The following is a 17,233-nucleotide window of genomic DNA, read 5'->3' as shown; positions in this document are numbered from 1 at the left end:
TGGCAGGCGGTGCCGCCGGATGCGGCTCCATGTCCCCGTGGAGTAGGAATAGAGCCGGCTCGTCATCCGGCTCGGCCTCGCGACGTGGGCTTGGCCCCCACGCCTCCGCTGCGGGCAGTCCCTGGCCCAGTGGCCAGGCCTGCCACAGTTGTGGCAAGCGTCGTCTCGTGCCGCCTTGGGCCTGTCGGCGGCGCTGCCCTGAGCATCTCCATGGGCGCCACCCTCGGTGCGCCCTCGTGCCCCGGCTTGGGCATCTCCGCGCCCCTTTCGCGGCTTGCCGCGCTTGCGGCCACCAGTCGAGGAAGAGGGCTCCCCCCTCTTCCTGTCACCGCGCCGGGCCTCCCACTGCTCTTGAGTGAGGTGAAGCTTCCCACCGATGGAGATGCCTCCCGAGGGAGGCTGTGGCTCATCACTGTCGATGACCTTGAGGCGACCTATCGCCTCCTCGATCGTCCTGCTGGAGAGATCTAGCAGAGACTCGATCGAGCGAGCGGTCTGCCTGTACCGCTCGGGGACGCAGCGGAAGAGCTTCTCGACAGCTCTCTCCTCGTCGTAGGTATCGTCGCTGAACTGCACCATCTTCTGCAGCAGAGTGTTGAGACGGAGAGCGAAGTCATCAACATCGTCACCTGGCTTGAAGGCCAGGTTCTCCCACTCCTTGCGAAGTGCCTGCAGAGTGGTCTTGCGGGCGCGGTCGCTGCCGATACGTGCCGCAGCAATGGAGTCCCAGGCCTCCTTGGCAGTTCGCTTCTTGGAAAGCGTGAACTGCATCTCAGGCGGGGCTACTGCGATGAGAGCATCCAGCGCCCGTCGATCCTCATCGTAGTCGACGTCGCCGTACCGGACTGCCTCCCACATATGCCGCACCTGGAGCTTCACCTCCATGACCGCGGCCCACTCGACGTAGTTGGACTTGGTGAGGGTGGGCCACCCGCCACCGGGACCAACGTCCCGGACCACCGCCTGGATGCCGTGGTAGCCGGGGGCGCCGCCGCGCGCGCCCCAGCCAAGAGCGCCGCCACCTACCTGCGCGCCGCCGCCAGGAGTGCGGGCGCCGCCCAGCGTGCCGCCGCCAGGGGTGCCGCCGTCGCCGCCGGGCGCGCGGTCCGCTCCAGCGCCCTCTCCCTCTCCAGCTCCTCAAGGTCCCCGTCGGCGGTGGTGTCGCCGACGATGGAGCCGCTGAGGCTGCCGCGCAAGGTCTCAACCTCAACCTCTGCCGCACACGCTGCATCTTCCGCCTCCTCTACTTCCACCTCCGCCCTGGCCGCTGCCAGCTCCGCTGCAGCTGCGGCTTGAGCCGTCGCTCGCCTGCGCTCCTCTGCCGCGGCGAGCTCGGCGTCTCGCTGGCGCAGTGCGCTCGAGGCGACCGAGCGCTGAGACGGTGCGTCGGACATGGCGCGCCTCCAAGGGGCTGCTGCGTGTAGAGGGGGAAGGGAACGGGGAAGGAGAGGCAGCTAGAGCTGCTGCTGCAGCGGCTGGCACAGCTGCTGCTGCTGTTGCAGCGGCTGCTGGTGGTGGTGGCTGGGCTGCTACAAGCGCTTGGGAAGGGGAGGAGCAAGAGATATCCAACCTACAGGAAAGTACGGCTCTGATACCAGTTGTTAGTAGCTCAATTCTAACTCTCATTGAGCTAAGAGAATGACAATGAACTTGGGGCAATTTTCTGGTTTTCTCATATTCACAAACTCAAAGCCATGCCATCCAACGGGAGGGGTGGCTACATATTTATACAACCAGCCAAGGCACAAGCTAGCTGTCTAGTACAAGATGCTCCTGCTGTCCTACTGTCCTAGCAAACTGAAAGAGAAGATGATGTCCTACCTAGATGCTAACTGTTGTCCTGCAGTCCAAGATGCTAAGGACTACAAGATGCTGCAGGGGTACAAGAGATGTTGCAGGGGTACAAGGGACCACAAAGACCAACAGCAAAGACTTATCCATCATCCGCGGGCAGCAGATCGCCGCCAATGCTGCTACGGCCGACGCTGCTCTCGCCGCGGCCCTCCTCGCCGCCAAGTCCAAGGCTGCGGCGGCTCAGGAGCGGGTCTGCGCGGCTGACCTCGTTGGCGAGCGCTCCGCGGCCGACGCTCTCACTCGTCGGGTCGCCACGGAGAAGCACTACTTCCTTGTCCCGACCATCCCCTTCCCCGAGCACGGCGCTTCGTCCTCCCACCAGGCTCCGCCCTCTGGATCTCGGCCCCGGATCGACCCGCCCGACCCCCTCCTTGGTGCCCCTCTCACCGGCCAGGTCGGGGGTGGGGGAGGCCGCGGGCGTCGTCGGCGGGGGGACGTGGTGGTAGTGGTGCTGGCACTACTCCGTCTCCGGGTGGCACTGGTGGAGGCCGTCGGGGCACTCTGACCCCAACTCCGGCTCCCACTGCTCCTGGCCCTGGAGGTACACCCTGGCCATCCTTCAGCGCCCCATGCTCGGGGCGCATCCCAATGTGGTCGTTTCAGGGTCGGGAGGGGGGCTCGTCCTCAGCCCCGGCCGGCGGCCATGTTCACCGGTGCTGGTGTTGCTCTCCTGTTCGCCCCGTTCTGGACCCCGCCCGCTCAGCCCAGCCAGCAGCCGACCTGGCCGGGGGGTGGGACCAGGCCGCACTGGCGCAGTCATTTAGCGCCATGGGGCGGACGCCGCCGGTCAGCACTGAGTGGATCGCCGACTCGGGTGGCTATTTCCACACAAACCCAGATGCCGGTATCCTCTCTTCTGTCCGGCCCCCACACCCCTCTTGTTCTTCTTCCATCATGGTTGGTGATGGGACTTGCCTTCCTGTCACCGCCGTGGGTTCTGCTCCTGGTTCTTTTCTTCTTCTCAATGTCCTTGTTGCTCCTCAGATGGTTCATAATCTTCTTTCCATTCGTCAGTTTACAGCTGACCACTCCTGTTCCATCGAGTTTGACTCTTCTGGCCTCACTGTAAAGGATTCGGCCTCCCGGCGTCCGCTCCTCCGGTGTGACAGCACAGGGCCCCTTTACACCCATCGCCTTCCGTCTTCCGCTGCACCACTCTCGCCTTCTTCGTCTGCCGCTTTTGCCGCGACGCCGTCTTCCACCACCTGGCACTGCCGTCTTGGTCACCCTGGCCGCGACGTTCTAGCTCAGCTCAGTCGTAGTACCGATATTCCTGGTACTAGGGCTCCTGCTGAGCACCTCTGCCATGTGTGCCAGCTTGGTCGTCATGTTCGGCTTCCTTTTTCCTCTTCTTCTTCGCATGTGACGCATGCATTCGATCTTGTTCACTGTGACCTGTGGACCTCTCCTGTTCTCAGCCTCTCTGGCTACAAATACTATCTGGTGGTGGTCGATGATTTCTCACACTACTCTTGGACTTTTCCTTTGCGCGCCAAGTTTGAGACCTACCCCACTCTTCCCCACTTCTTTGCCTGGGTGTCCACTCAGTTCGACCTCACCATTAAGGCCATCCAGTGTGACAACGGGCGTGAGTTCGACAACTCCACCTCCCGTTCTTTCCTCCACTCTCGGGCTGTTCAGCTGCGTATGTCTTGCCCGTATACCTCTCCCCAGAACGGCAAGGCTGGGCGGATGATTCGCACAACGAACGACGTCATGCGCACCCTTCTGATCCAGGCCTCTGCCCCCGCGCTTCTGGACCGAGAGCCTCTACACCGCCACCTACTTGTTTAACCATCTTCCGTCCACTGCTTCTCCTGCTCCCACTCCACACCACGCTCTCTTCGGTACCCCTCCTCGCTACGACCACCTTCGGGTCTTCGGGTGTGTGCGTTACCCTAACATCTCCGCCACTGCTCCTCACAAGCTGGTGCCCCACTCGACTCGTTGTGTGTTTTTTGGTTACTCCCCTGACCACAAGGGGTACCGATGCTTTGACCTCACCTCTCGCCGCGTCCTGATCTCCTAATACGTCGTGTTTGACGAGTCATATTTCCCCTACTCCACCTCCTCCACAGCTTCTCCTGACCCCGAGTTGGAGTCCCTATTTCCGACTGACCCGGTGGTTTAGTCACCTTTACCAGTCTGCCCTTTCCCTGCAGGTTTTCCCGGCGTGCCGTGCGCGGCCCCGGGGTCTCCTGCTGTGCCACGCGCGGCCCCGGTGCCTCCTCCTGCACCTGCGCGGTACGCTCAGCCGACGCAGGTGTACCAGCATCGTTCGACGCCGACACCGGCGCCGCCGCGGTATGCTCATCCGGTGCAGGTGTACCGGCGTCGGTCGGCGCCATCTCCGGCTCCGGAGGCTCCTGCGATGCCTACACCGAAGCCGTCACCGCCGCCGCCTCCGCCGGTTCGCTCTCAAGTCGAGCCGGCGGTGTACCACCCGCCAGTCGTCCATCGGGGTCCTCGACATATCCATCCCATGGTGACTCGGCGGATAGCGTCTCAGGCCGTGACTGTCTCCGCCACCGAGGGGGAGCCGCGGGTCTCTCCGGTACCCTCCTCTGTCCGCGACACCTTGGCGGATCCTCACTGCCGTCGCGCGATGGAAGAGGAGTACGCGGCTCTTCTTGCCAACCAGACGTGGGACCTCGTGGCGCGTCGGTCTGGTTGCAATGTGGTCTGAAGGGAATAAGTCTCTGTACTTGTGGTCTTTGTGGGGCTGTACTTGTAGTCCTGTGTGGGGCTGCAGCATCTCATTTTCTGCAGCACGCACTAGCACCATTGCTGCCCTAGAGGACAGCATCTTGGACTGTTTTAGCATCTAGATAGGACAGCAGTTAGTCCTTTCATTTGGCATCTTAGACTAGAAGTAGAATATGCCCCAGTGTTGGCTGCCCTGCAGCTGTGTATAAATGTGTTGCCTCCCCTCCCGTTGGATGGCATGGCATTGTGAGTATAAATGAAGAAAAACCAGAAAACTTCCCCAGCTCGAGTGTCATCCTCTCATCCATGAGAGTAACCATTGAATTGCTAACATCTGGTATCAGAGCCGTACTTTCCTGTAGACTGGATATCTCTTGTTCCTCTCCTTCCCAAGCAGCCCAGCCACTCCCAGCAGCAGCTAGCGTAGCAGCAATAGCTTGCGCAGCAGCACCAGCAGCAGCAGCCCCATGGAGGTGCGCCATGTCTGACGCCAAGCTCGCCGCGGCAGAGGAGCGCAGGCGAGCGACGGCTCAAGCCGCTGCAGCAGCGGCGAGGGCGGCCAGACTAGCTGCAGCGGAGCTGGCGGCGGCCAGGGCAGAGGTGGAAGCAGAGGAGCCGGAAGATGCAGCGCGTGCGGCGGAGGTTGAGGTTGAGACCTTGCGCGGCAGCCTCAGCGGATCCATCGCCGGCGACACCACCACCGACGGGGACCTTGAGGAGCTGGAGAGGGAGAGGGCGCGGGAGCGGACCGCGCGGTGGGCAGCAGCCCACCTCGGCGGCGGCGGCCTGGACGGCGGCGCGCCCGGCAGCGGTCTAGGGGCCCGCGCGCCCGGCGGCGGCGGTGGCGCCCCTGGCGGCGGCGGGCAGGGTGGCGGCCTCGCTCCTGGCGGCGGCGGGCAGGGTGGCGCCCTCGCTCCTGGCGGCGGCGCGCAGGGAGGTGGCAGCGCTCATGGCTGGGGCGCGCGCGGCAGCGCCCCCGGCTACCACAGCATCCAGGCGGTGGTCCGGGACGTTGGTCCCGGTGGCGGGTGGCCAACCCTCACCAAGTCCAACTACGTCGAGTGGGCCGCGGTGATGAGGGTGAGGCTCCAGGTGCGGCACATGTGGGATGCCATCCAGCACGACGACGTCGACTACAACGAGGACCGTCGGGCGCTGGATGCGCTCATCGCCACAGTCCCTCCCGAGATGCAGTTCTCGCTTTCCTAGAAGGAGACTGCCAAGGAGGCCTGGGACGCCATCGCGGCGGCTCGCATCGGCAGCGACCGCGCCCGCAAGTCCACACTGCAGGCACTTCGCAAGGAGTGGGAGAACCTGGCCTTCAAGCCAGGTGAAGACGTCGATGACTTTGCTCTCCGTCTTAACACTTTGTTGCAGAAGATGGTGACGTTCGGCGACGACACCTACGACGAGGAGAGAGCTGTCGAGAAGCTCTTCCGGTGCGTCCCCGAGAGGTACAGGCAGACCGCTCGCTCGATCGAGTCTCTGCTGGACCTCTCCACCATGACGATCGAGGAGGCAATTGGTCGCCTCAAGGTCGTCGACAGCGACGAGCCACAACCTTCCTCGGGTGGTATCTCCATCGGCGGGAAGTTCCACCTCACTCAGGAGCAGTGGGAGGCCCAGAGCGGTGACAGGAAGAAGGGGGAGCCCTCTTCCTCGACTGGTGGCCGCAAGCGCGGCAAGCCGCGCAGGGGGCGCGAAGGTGCCCAGGCCGGGGCATGAGGGCGCGCCGAGGGCGGCGCCCGCAGAGGCGCTTAGGGCGGCGCCGCCGACAGGCCCAAGGCGGTACGAGACGACACCTGCCACAACTGTGGCAGGCCCGGCCACTGGGCCAAGGACTGCCCGCAGCGGAGGCGTGGGGGCCAAGCCCACGTCGCGGAGGCCCAGCCGGATGACGAGGCGGCTCTGTTCCTGCTTCACGGGGCCATGGAGCTGCACCCGGTGGCACCGTCCGTCACCACCCTACTCCACCTCGACAAGCCGCGTGCCCTAGTCCTCCTCGGCAACGGCTCCGACGACGACAGGATCGACGGCTGGTACCTCGACTCCAGCGCCACGCACCACATGACCGGACGGCGAGAGTTCTTCTCCGACGGTCCGACCTGGACACCGACGTAGGTGGCTCCGTCAGGTTTGGGGACTCCTCCGCCGTGGAGATCAAGGGCGTGGGCTCCGTGATCTTCACCGCCAAGTCCGGCGAGCATCGCGTGCTCACCGGAGTCTACTACATCCCGGCGCTGTGGAACTCCATTATCAGCCTTGGGCAGCTCGATGAGAGCGGCTCACGCGTGGTGATCGACAGCGGGGTCCTCCGCATCTGGGACCATCGTCGCCAGCTTCTCGCCAGGGTGGTTCGAGGGAAGAACCGCCTCTACATCCTCCACGTAGGGGTGGCCCAGCCTCTTTGTCTTGCAGCTCGCAGGGACGACGAGGCATGGCAGTGGCACAAGCACTTTGGGCACCTCCACTTTGAGGCCCTGAAGCGGCTCGGCGCCAAGGAGATGGTGCGAGGCCTCCCGTGCCTCGACCATGTGGAGCAGCTCTGCGACGTCTGCGTGCTGACGAAGCAGAGGCGGCACCCCTTCCCCCAGCAGGCGAGCTTCCGAGCCAAGGAGCGGCTCGAGCTCGTGCACGGGGACTTGTGTGGCCCGGTGACACCGGCCACACCAGAGGGACGGCGCTACTTCTTGCTTCTCGTCGATGATCTCTCCCGCTACATGTGGGTGATGATCCTCGGCAGCATGGGAGAGGCTGCGGACGCCATCAGGCGTGCTCAGGCTGCTGCGGAGGCAGAAAGCGGCCGCAAGTTGCGCGTGCTGCGCACCGACAACGGTGGCGAGTTCGCGGCGTACTACGCGGATGAGGGCATCCAGCGCCACTACTCCGCGCCGTACAGCCCGCAGCAGAACGGCGTCATCGAGTGGCGCAACCAGACGGTTGTGGGGATGGCCCGGGCCCTCCTCAAGCAGAGGTGGATGCCGGTTGTCTTCTGGGGAGAGGCGGTGGTGAAGGCCGTCCACATCCTCAATCGCTCGCCCACCAAGGCACTCGACGGCATGACGTCGTATGAGGCTTGGCATGGGCGCAAGCCGGCGGTCTCCCACATGCGGGTCTTCGGCTGCCTCGCGTTCGCCAAGGAGCTTGGTCACATCGGCAAGCTCGACGACAGCAGCACTCCGGGAGTGTTCATCGGCTACGCGGAGGGCTCGAAGGCCTACCGCATTCTCGACCCAGAGACACAGCGTGTGCGCACGGCGCGCGACGTTGTGTTCGACGAAGGGCGAGGATGGGCGTGGGACAAAGCGGTGGACGACGGCTCGGCCCCGACGTACGACTTCACCGTCGAGTACGTCCACTTCGAGGGAGCTGGGGGAGTATGCAGCTCTTCTTCGGCGAGCGTGCGTACCCCGGTCCCCGAGCCTCCACCGACTCCGGTGCCTGCTACACCGGTGGCACCACGCTCTCCAGCCACGACTCCGGCTGTGCCGAGTTCCTCGGCTGCACCACCACAGCCGGCGACGCCACGCACTCCAACACCGACAGCCACTCCTTCGGACACGTCTACTCCAGCACCTGCTTATGCTGAGCACAGCACGGTGGAGTTCGCTACTCCGCTCTCTCACGACGAGGAGCGCATCGACGTGTACCACGACGGCGAGCCGTTGCGGTACCACACGATGGAGGACCTTCTCGGTGATCAGCCGACGCCGGGTCTGGCGCCTAACGACCTGGAGGCGCAGTTGCACCTCGCGTGCGACGACGGCGAGCCTCGGTCTTTCGCAGAGGCCGAGGGACACGTGGCATGGCGTGCCGCGATGCAGTCGGAAATGGATGCGGTTGTGAAGAACCGCACTTGGGAGCTTGTCGATCTCCCTCGCGGTCACCGTGCAATCACCCTTAAGTGGGTGTTCAACCTGAAGAGGGATGAAGCCGGCGCCATCGTCAAGCACAAGGCTCGTCTGGTGGCACGAGGTTTCGTGCAGCAGGAGGGGGTCAACTTCGACGATGCCTTTGCTCCCGTGGCACGGATGGAGTCCGTGCGACTTCTCCTTGAGCTGGCTGCCCAGGAGGGCTAGCGCGTCCATCACATGGACGTCAAGTCAGCGTTTCTTAACGGCGACTTGAAGGAGGTCTACGTGCACCAGCCGCCGGGGTTTGCGATCCCCGGCAAGGGTAAGGTGCTACGTCTGCGCAAGGCCCTCTATGGCTTGCGGCAGGCCGCGAGGGCGTGGAACGCCAAGCTGGACTCCACGCTCAAGGGGATGGGCTTCGAGCAAAGCCCACACGAGGCGGCCATCTACCGGCGGGGCAATGGCGGCAATGCCCTGCTGGTGGGTGTCTACGTCGACGACTTGGTGATCACCAGCACCAAGGATGCGGAGGTGGCGGCGTTCAAGGAAGAGATGAAGGCCACCTTCCAGATGAGCGACCTGGGGCCTCTCTCCTTCTACCTGGGGATCGAGGTGCACCAAGACAACTCCGAGATCACGCTTCGACAGACCGCCTACGCCAAGTGCGTCGTTGAGCTAGCTGGGCTCACCGACTGCAACCTAGCCCTCACTCCGATGGACCGATGGAGGAGCGGCTGAAGCTGAGCCGTGACAGCACAGCGGAGGTGGACACTACGCAGTACCAGCGCCTTGTGAGGAGCCTCCGCTACCTCGCCCACACACGGCCGGACTTTGCGTTCTCCGTCGGCTACGTTAGTCGGTTCATGCAGCGTCGTCGAGCACCAGCAGGCCGTGAAGAGGATCATCCGCTATGTTGCGGGGACTCTCGACCACGGTCTCCACTACCCGAGGTGCTCTGGAGCGATACACTTCGTCGGGTACAGCAACAGCGACCACGCCGGCGACATCGACACCAGCAAGAGCACGAGCGGGATCCTCTTCTTCCTCGGCGAGTGCCTCGTTAGCTAGCAGTCGGTCAAGCAGCAGGTGGTGGCCTTGTCCAGCTGCGAGGCCGAGTACATTGCGGCCTCCACCGCGTCGACTCAGGCGCTCTGGCTCACTCGACTGCTTGGTGATCTCCTCGGCAGAGACACTGTAACAGTGGAGCTCAGGGTGGACAGCAAGTCCGCTCTTGCGCTGGCCTAGAATCCCGTGTTCCATGAGGAGCAGGCACATCCGAGTCAGGTATCACTTCATCCGAGGCTGGTTGGAGGAAGAAACCATCAAGACGAGCTACATCAACACCAAGGATCAGCTTGCGGATTTGCTCACCAAGCCCCTTGGGAGGATCAAGTTCCTTGAGCTCTGCTGCAGGACCGGGATGGTCCAATCTTCCCACAAGACGACGCACAAGACTTAGGGGGAGAATGAAGGGAATAAGTCTCTGTACTTGTGGTCTTTGTGGGGCTGTACTTGTAGTCCTGTGTGGGGCTGCAGCATCTCATTTTCTGCAGCACGCACTAGCACCATTGCTACCCTAGAGGACAGCATCTTGGACTGCTTTAGCATCTAGATAGGACAGCAGGTTGTCCTTTCATTTGGCATCTTAGACTAGGAGTAGAATATGCCTCAGTGTTGGCTGCCCTGCAGTTGTGTATAAATGTGTTGCCTCCCCTCCCGTTGGATGGCATGGCATTGTGAGTGTAAATGATGAAAAACCAGAAAACTTCCCCAGCTCGAGTGTCATCCTCTTATCCATGAGAGTAACCATTGGATTGCTAACATGGTCACAGGCAAGTGGATCTGGACGCACAAGCGTCGGGCTGACGGCACACTGGAGCGCTACAAGGCTCGCTGGGATCTCCGGGATTTCACCCAGCGGCCTGGTGTGGACTATGATGAGACCTTCAATCCAATGGTGAAGCCGGCTACGGTGCACACGGTCCTCTCGCTTGCGCTCTCTCGCTCTTGGCCTGTGCAGCAGCTGGACGTGAAGAATGCTTTTCTTCATGGCAGTCTGTCAGAGACTGTCTACTGCTCTCAGCCAGCGGGATTTGTGGACTCCAGTCGTCCGGACATAGTCTGCCGGCTCAACAAGTCTCTCTATGGTCTGAAGCAGGCTCCTCGGGCTTGGTATTCTCGGTTCGCCACGTTCTTGCTGACATTGGGGTTCACCGAGGCCAAGTCTGGCACGTCTCTCTTCATCTACCGCTGTGGGGATGAGACTGCCTACCTGCTGCTCTATGTCGATGAAATTGTGCTCACAGCCTCCAGTCAGCAGTTGCTTCAGCGCGTCATCTCCTCTCTGCAGCAGGAGTTTGCTATGAAGGATTTTGGTCAGCTCCACCACTTCTTGGGCGTCACTGTTGAGCCTCGCCCGTCGGGCCTCCTCCTTCACCAGCGGCAATATGCATTTGATATTCTGGAGCGGGCTGGGATGACTGATTGCAAGCCTTGCTCCACTCCTATCGACACTCAGGCGAAACTGTCTGCTGATCTGGATGATCCTGTGGCTGATCCTACTGCCTACCGGAGTCTGGCCGGGGCCTTGCAGTACCTCACCTTCACCAGGCCGGACCTCACCTACGCTGTTCAGCGGGTCTGTCTCCATATGCATGATCCCCGGGAGTCACACCTTGTTGCGCTGAAACGTATCCTCCGCTACGTCCGTGGCACTGTGGACCTCGGCCTGGTCCTTCACCGCTCGTCCTCTGCTGAGCTGGTTGTCTACACCGATGTTGACGGGACTGGCTGTCCGGACACTCGCCGCTCCACTTCCGGCTACGCCGTCTTCCTGGGCGGCAATCTGGTCTCCTGGTCGTCCAAACGCCAGCCGGTTGTCTCCCGCTCCAGTGCCGAGGCAGAGTACCGGTCTGTCGCTAATGGCGTGGCGGAGGCGTCTTGGCTACGACAGCTCTTGGCGGAACTCCACAGCCCGCTCGCCAAGAGCACGCTCGTCTACTGCGACAACGTCAGCGCCGTGTATCTCTCCACCAACCCCGTTCAGCATCAGCGGACGAAGCATGTGGAGATCGACTTGCACTTCGTGCGCGACAGAATCGCCATCGGCGATGTTCGGGTACTCCATGTCCCGACCACCTCCCAGTTTGCAAACATCTTCACCAAGGGACTATCATCCTCGACCTTCTCGGAGTTTCGCTCCAGCCTCAACGTAATAGATGGCTAGTTGTGGCTGCGGGGGGTATTTGCCCTGCGTGTACTTTCTTTCTTGTTGTCCAGTCTTGAACACCGTTGCGCCGGTTGTTCAGACTGCGGGGGGATGTTGGCTTTCTTGTTGTCCAGTCTTGAACACCGCTGCACCGGTAGTTCAGACTGCGGGGGGTGTTGGTGTATATTGAGCCCATGTATAGAGGCACATGTATAGGAACTATATATCCCACCCTTCTAGGGTTTGGAGGAATACAAGGCAATTATTCTCACCAATAGGCCCAAAAACTCCACAGAAGCCACAACAATCAAGGGTTTCAGCCTATTTTAACAAGTGCAGACCAGGGCCATCATAACTCTAGCTACAACCCGTATACACCCTCAGTCATGATAATTATTAATTGAAAACCACAATGATTGCTAATTAAGAGATCAACACTAAAAGACTCATGGCTTACCAAATTGTCAAAAAAAGAAATTTGTCGTTTTTCACCACCAAAAGTCCGGACCTACAAATGGACTTCTGAATCAAGGATAGCTAATATAGTTAACAGGTATAGAAGATAAGAGATAAACCATTTCAGTAACACAAGAAAATAAAACTTGTGAAATCAAAGCAATGTTTAAATGTGCTTATGTGCATGTCAGTAAAACAATGGCACTCACAGTACGAATAGCTGAAAATGTCTCTGATGCACAATCTGATATGCGTGCTTGCACAATTCCGTAAGATTTAAAAGTGGGAACAGTTGACCTCTTGAAAAGAGCTGGTTAAACAAAAACAGAGACAGCCATGTCAAAAGATATGTAATTTTTTTTAAGATACGCAACAAAAACCGACAATACCACTTCAGCAAAATATTATTTTAGAAGGGTGTAGTATACTCAGTCACCAAAATATGAAGAAAATCATTTAAAAGATATTTGCATGGAGCTGGACAAGGAAATTTCAGAAAAAAGTTGTGTGATGTCCTAAAATATAGTGTTGAACATTTGTGAAATGTAGGTCGCTCGAAACTGAAGGGCAGGCCTGGTGCAGAGGTAGAGCCTACTGTCTGTAACCGGAAGGTCCCGGTTTCGAGCCCTAGCCTCTGCACATTTGTGCGGGAAAGGCTTGGTGCTTAAAACAACCCTTCCCCAGACCCCGTGCAGTGCAGGAAGCCTACGGCACTGAGTATGCCCTTTTTTAGGTCACTCAAGACTCAAGAAGCAAGATCTTAATTTGTGCAAAAAATCTGATAACATAAAAAAATATAAAACATCAAAAGAAAAGCTAATTACTCCTTGCCAAGCCTATTTGTCTTGTAGCTATCTGGGAAAAAGAATCATGTTTGATTACAAAATACTACTGTACAGAATTGACTGTGTTATGAATAGACTGTGTTATGAATAGACTGTGTTATGAATATTAACAGAAGTGGAACTCACAAATGAACATGATCTGTATATCTATAGACAGACCACATAAAGGGGACAGTTATCTCTATCATCAGGGGCCTAATAGCTTTTCAGTATCACACCTAGTGTTCCTCAACATATCCAATACCTTCTCAAGCGAAATCAGACATCCATGCAGAAAAGATCAAGTTTTAACTTTTAAGTTGACCCATAGGATACAAGAGATCGATTCCATCATTATATCCTAACGTAGCTTACTACTTTGTTTATCAAAATATGCCCTAGCAATAAGCGATACATGCATGGCAATCAGTTTTTAGAAGATTACCAACTAGAACGGAGACGGAGACCATTAGGAGCCCTAGAACAGGAGCTAGCTCAGTAGATAGTGTGAAAAGTATACAAAGGGTACCAGTGATCTGAAAAGGTAAAAACAAGGTGAATAGCTTAGAAGACACTCACCTGAAATAAGGTGTAAGTAACATGGAGTTATGGACCACTAAATTCATTGAGTATATGATATCTAGAGAACAGAAGGTGAAATATGGTTGAAGTTAATATTTTAAAATAATTAATAGTACACCTCAGAGATTTTGTAATTATACTAATCAAACTCTTAGCACTTAGCAGTATCAACCTTACATTCTCATAGTGTAAAGTATCTTGCCTCAGAGAGTGCCCTTAGTCCACGATCTCTAGATATGTTGTCACTTACAACATTCTTCAAGGAACCCAAATCAGATGTCAACAAACCAGTCAATTCACCAACCTGCCATCAAACAGTAGTGAGATATATATACCTCAAGACATGAAGCAGATTAATTCTTTCTAACTTGTTGATACAAGTTTCCTATGTTTTCATGGCACTGGATATGCACAGTACACCCGGCTATGAGCATGTAGTACAGCATGGGGACATCCAATGTTCAAAAAAGCGCTAGGCGGTATCTAGGCGGTGACCCACCGCCTAGGGATTAAGCGGGATTAGGCGTTTCAAGGCGTTTTTCTAGGCGGTACAATATAATACGTATACTTCACCATATACTCTAAAAAGAAAAGAAAAAATAAGGAGCTAATGGGCTTTGAATGGAAAAGAAAGATCCAAAACTGCCCAAATAGCCCACCTCCCCCACCTTATCTTCCACCCGTGACCCATCGTCTCCCCGTCACCTGGTTCGACGCGATGACACCTCCCCGTCGTCCTCGCCGCTCGCCCCTGCCTCCTCTGCCCCGCCGCCCCTGCCTCCGCCGCCGCCGAGGTTCGTCCCCTGCCTCCTCCTCCTCCTCCTCCTCCGCGCACCTGCCTCAACCTCCTCCGCCGCCGCCGCGCCCGTCCCCTACCTCCTCCGCCGCCGTTGTGCCCGTCCCCTGCCTCCTCCGCCGCCGCGTGACATCCCTGCCTCCTCCGCCGTCGCAGGCCTCCTCTTCCGCGCACCTTCCCCCAACCTCCTCCTCCGGCGCCGCCCATCCTGACCTCCGCCGCCACCATGGGGCGCCCAGGGGACCGCCTACCCCCCTAGGCCAGGCGGTAAGCGCGCTTAGGCGGCCGCAGAATTCCGCCTTTTTGAACATTGGGGACATCTCAAGACTCTGATGGCAATGATATGTAGTAAAGCATGGGGGCATCTCCCCATGTCAGACCCCAAGAAAGAGTGCCATATATGTAAGTGATTAGGGTGATTTAGGCAACTTGTGATATGCTTAAGAAGTTTATGAACCAAGATGTGCAATTTAACTATTTAAGAGTTTAAGGATCTCAATGACACCGCAGGACAAGTTTAAGGACCGCCAGTGCATTTTAATCTTTGTTAGAACTCAAAACACATGGAATTTGGGTTGTAAAATTATTTATTATTTACAAAATTTTCAAAAGAAAATACTTTTATAATCAAAGGTGCCCTATACATTGCACTATAGACTAAATAAGCTAAACCAGTGATACTGTACTAAAACTAGTCAACACGAAAAAGCAAGATAGTTCTGTTATTTTGAGTACTTATAAACTGCACAACAACTAACACCCATTTATGCCATTATGGAAGAAGCATCACATGTTACCAGTAGTAGTAGAAACAAGAACCATATGCTTTATTTCCAATCTACAGTACTATGGACGATATCTTAAAATGGATGGACATGTTTAAGCAAGTGGGGAATGTGCATTTTGTTATTGAGGTTTTTGCTCTTAGTAACTGTCGTGATTGAGTATGAAGACAGTACAATCATTGCTAGGAAATATGTTACCTTGTGCCGATCAAAAAACACCATCTGCAAAAACCAGATACAAGAAAATTTTGAGAAAAGTGCCTTATATAAGGAGATATGGACAACAAGAAATAAATAGAAGCTCTTTTGGTGGGTACGGAATTAAAAATGCAATGAGAAAATGTGACATCTAATAAGTTGTAGAAAGAAAATAATGTATGCATTACCCAAAAGGAAAATATAAGATAAACTACCATAGTACTGGAACTTAACAGGCTATGCTAACAATCATAAACAGGTGGTTTACAAGATTTCATCGTCGAAATGTACAATATCTAATGCACTGGAGTCTAGATACTTCACGAATATATAAAGTTTTTTTGAGACGAGACCTGACCCCATTTCCATTCCATTTCACGAATATATAGATAACTTGTTAACTGTCAAGTACTAGTAAGTTCACCTAGTAGAACTGTATTGAGTGCCTCTGCAACCTAGGAAGCAAATGGCATGAATCATTTTCATCGCGGCACAAGGACTAACGTCAACTTTGAAGGTGTACTAAAATGTTAAATAACAAAAGCTTTGTTTGAGCTGCACTTGGCAGAATTGGTAGACAAACTAGTGCTCCGCTCAAGCTGCTCATGGTTCGGTGGCAATCCAGTTTTTTCGGTTTGGGTTTCAGCTGGTTCAGTATTGGTTTGGTGTAAATAGGCTCGCTCTAGAAAATGGTTTGGTTCAGTTTGGTTTACCCATGAGAATGATTTAATCAGGTTTGGATTGGACTGAAATATTTATGATCGAGCCAATACACCACGATTGTCATTACCAGGAAAATCTCAATTCGTCCAGCTATCACTACTGCCCCGACTAGCCGGCTGGCAGCTATGTCCACCAAGCATGCGGTTTTGATTAGAAACCGTTTGAGGATTTGGGGTTAATAGACACATTGTTTGGTTTGGTTTGGTTCTTGTAGATGGTAAACTGGTTTGGGTGGACTAGCAGGACATGTAATTAATATTACGGGGTGGGGTGGTTTTGGTTCAGTTTCTGAACCATTAGCAGCTTGATGCTCCGCGGACAAATATAGATAGCTGCATAACAAATCAACATATAGATTCAACTATGATAAATATCTAACAAGCACATCCGACTCTGCATGCGGTAAACACAAAAGACAAAACCACGATGCAGCACAACAGTAGTGCCTAAATTTCTATGTCCAGAAATTATAGCTTTGGTCTCAAAGGAAAAGTACCTTTTGTATCAGAATCCTCCGAAATATCTGGCTCCGCAGCCTGGCCATAACCTGCTCCCAGATGACGGTCATGTTGACCACAAATATGATTGTGAAGATGGGCTCCAGCGTGTACAGCACCGCGATCTTGGACAGCAGTCTCCCCAGCGGCTCGTTCCCCCGCCCAATCAGCGTCTCGAAGAACCTCCCTGCAGCACAAACGCCGCCTGCATTTCAGAAAACAATCAAGCTAACGTGCAGCGCTAGCTGCCCCCAACACCCCCTCACCTGAGAAGAGCGGCATGGAGAGGGTGCATGTGGTGCAGGCGAGGAGCGCGGCGAGGCAGACCGCGATGCGGGCCCTGTGGCGCGAGAGCAGCGCCCAGACGCCCGCCCAGGTGACGGCGTCGGAGGACGAGATGGCGGCGGCGACGTCGGCCGCCGCGGCCGCGGCGTCGAGGGAGGGCGGCGCATAGGCGGCATCGGGGCCCGGCGCCGGCGCGGAGATGTAGGCGCGCAGCGGGCGCGCGAGGCGGAGGGAGCGGCGGCGGGAGGCTGGAGCGGAGGGGAGGCGGGTCGGGTGCGCGGCGGGGCGCGGGGGAGCTGGGGCGGCGGCGCGGGAGGAGGGAGCGGGGGCGAGGAGGAGGCGCGAGCTGCAGGTGGAGATCGCCATGGCGCTGGGCCGCTGGCGGCTTCTCCTTCCGCCCCGGATGCTGCCTGAGGGGATTCGCGGCCGCACTGTTGGATTTGCGGCCACCGTTGGGTTTGGGCA

General features: G+C 56.9%; 1 protein-coding gene across 2 annotated transcripts in view; it reads right to left on the bottom strand.

Moving 5' to 3' along the window:
* Window positions 1–17,233, bottom strand: part of LOC120659957 (ABC transporter B family member 28-like) — a 31,238-nt gene extending 14,005 nt beyond the window's left edge. The window contains exons 1-7 of one of the 2 annotated variants that reach the window (XM_039938255.1): window positions 16,750–17,233; window positions 16,483–16,670; window positions 15,264–15,287; window positions 13,687–13,788; window positions 13,348–13,438; window positions 12,288–12,388; window positions 12,080–12,130 (exon numbers count right to left, since the gene is read on the bottom strand). In XM_039938255.1, the coding sequence (XP_039794189.1) occupies window positions 12,080–12,130; window positions 12,288–12,388; window positions 13,348–13,438; window positions 13,687–13,788; window positions 15,264–15,287; window positions 16,483–16,670; window positions 16,750–17,134 (942 nt within the window). In that variant the 5' untranslated portion in view covers window positions 17,135–17,233. The remainder of the gene's footprint in view (window positions 1–12,079; window positions 12,131–12,287; window positions 12,389–13,347; window positions 13,439–13,686; window positions 13,789–15,263; window positions 15,288–16,482; window positions 16,671–16,749) is intronic. The other variant, XM_039938256.1, reaches the window with a different exon arrangement.

Source organism: Panicum virgatum, chromosome 2N (assembly GCF_016808335.1).
Source record: "Panicum virgatum strain AP13 chromosome 2N, P.virgatum_v5, whole genome shotgun sequence".
In the NCBI taxonomy this organism is placed as follows: Eukaryota; Viridiplantae; Streptophyta; class Magnoliopsida; order Poales; family Poaceae; genus Panicum; species Panicum virgatum.
This window is presented reverse-complemented; position numbering and strand designations above follow the sequence as displayed.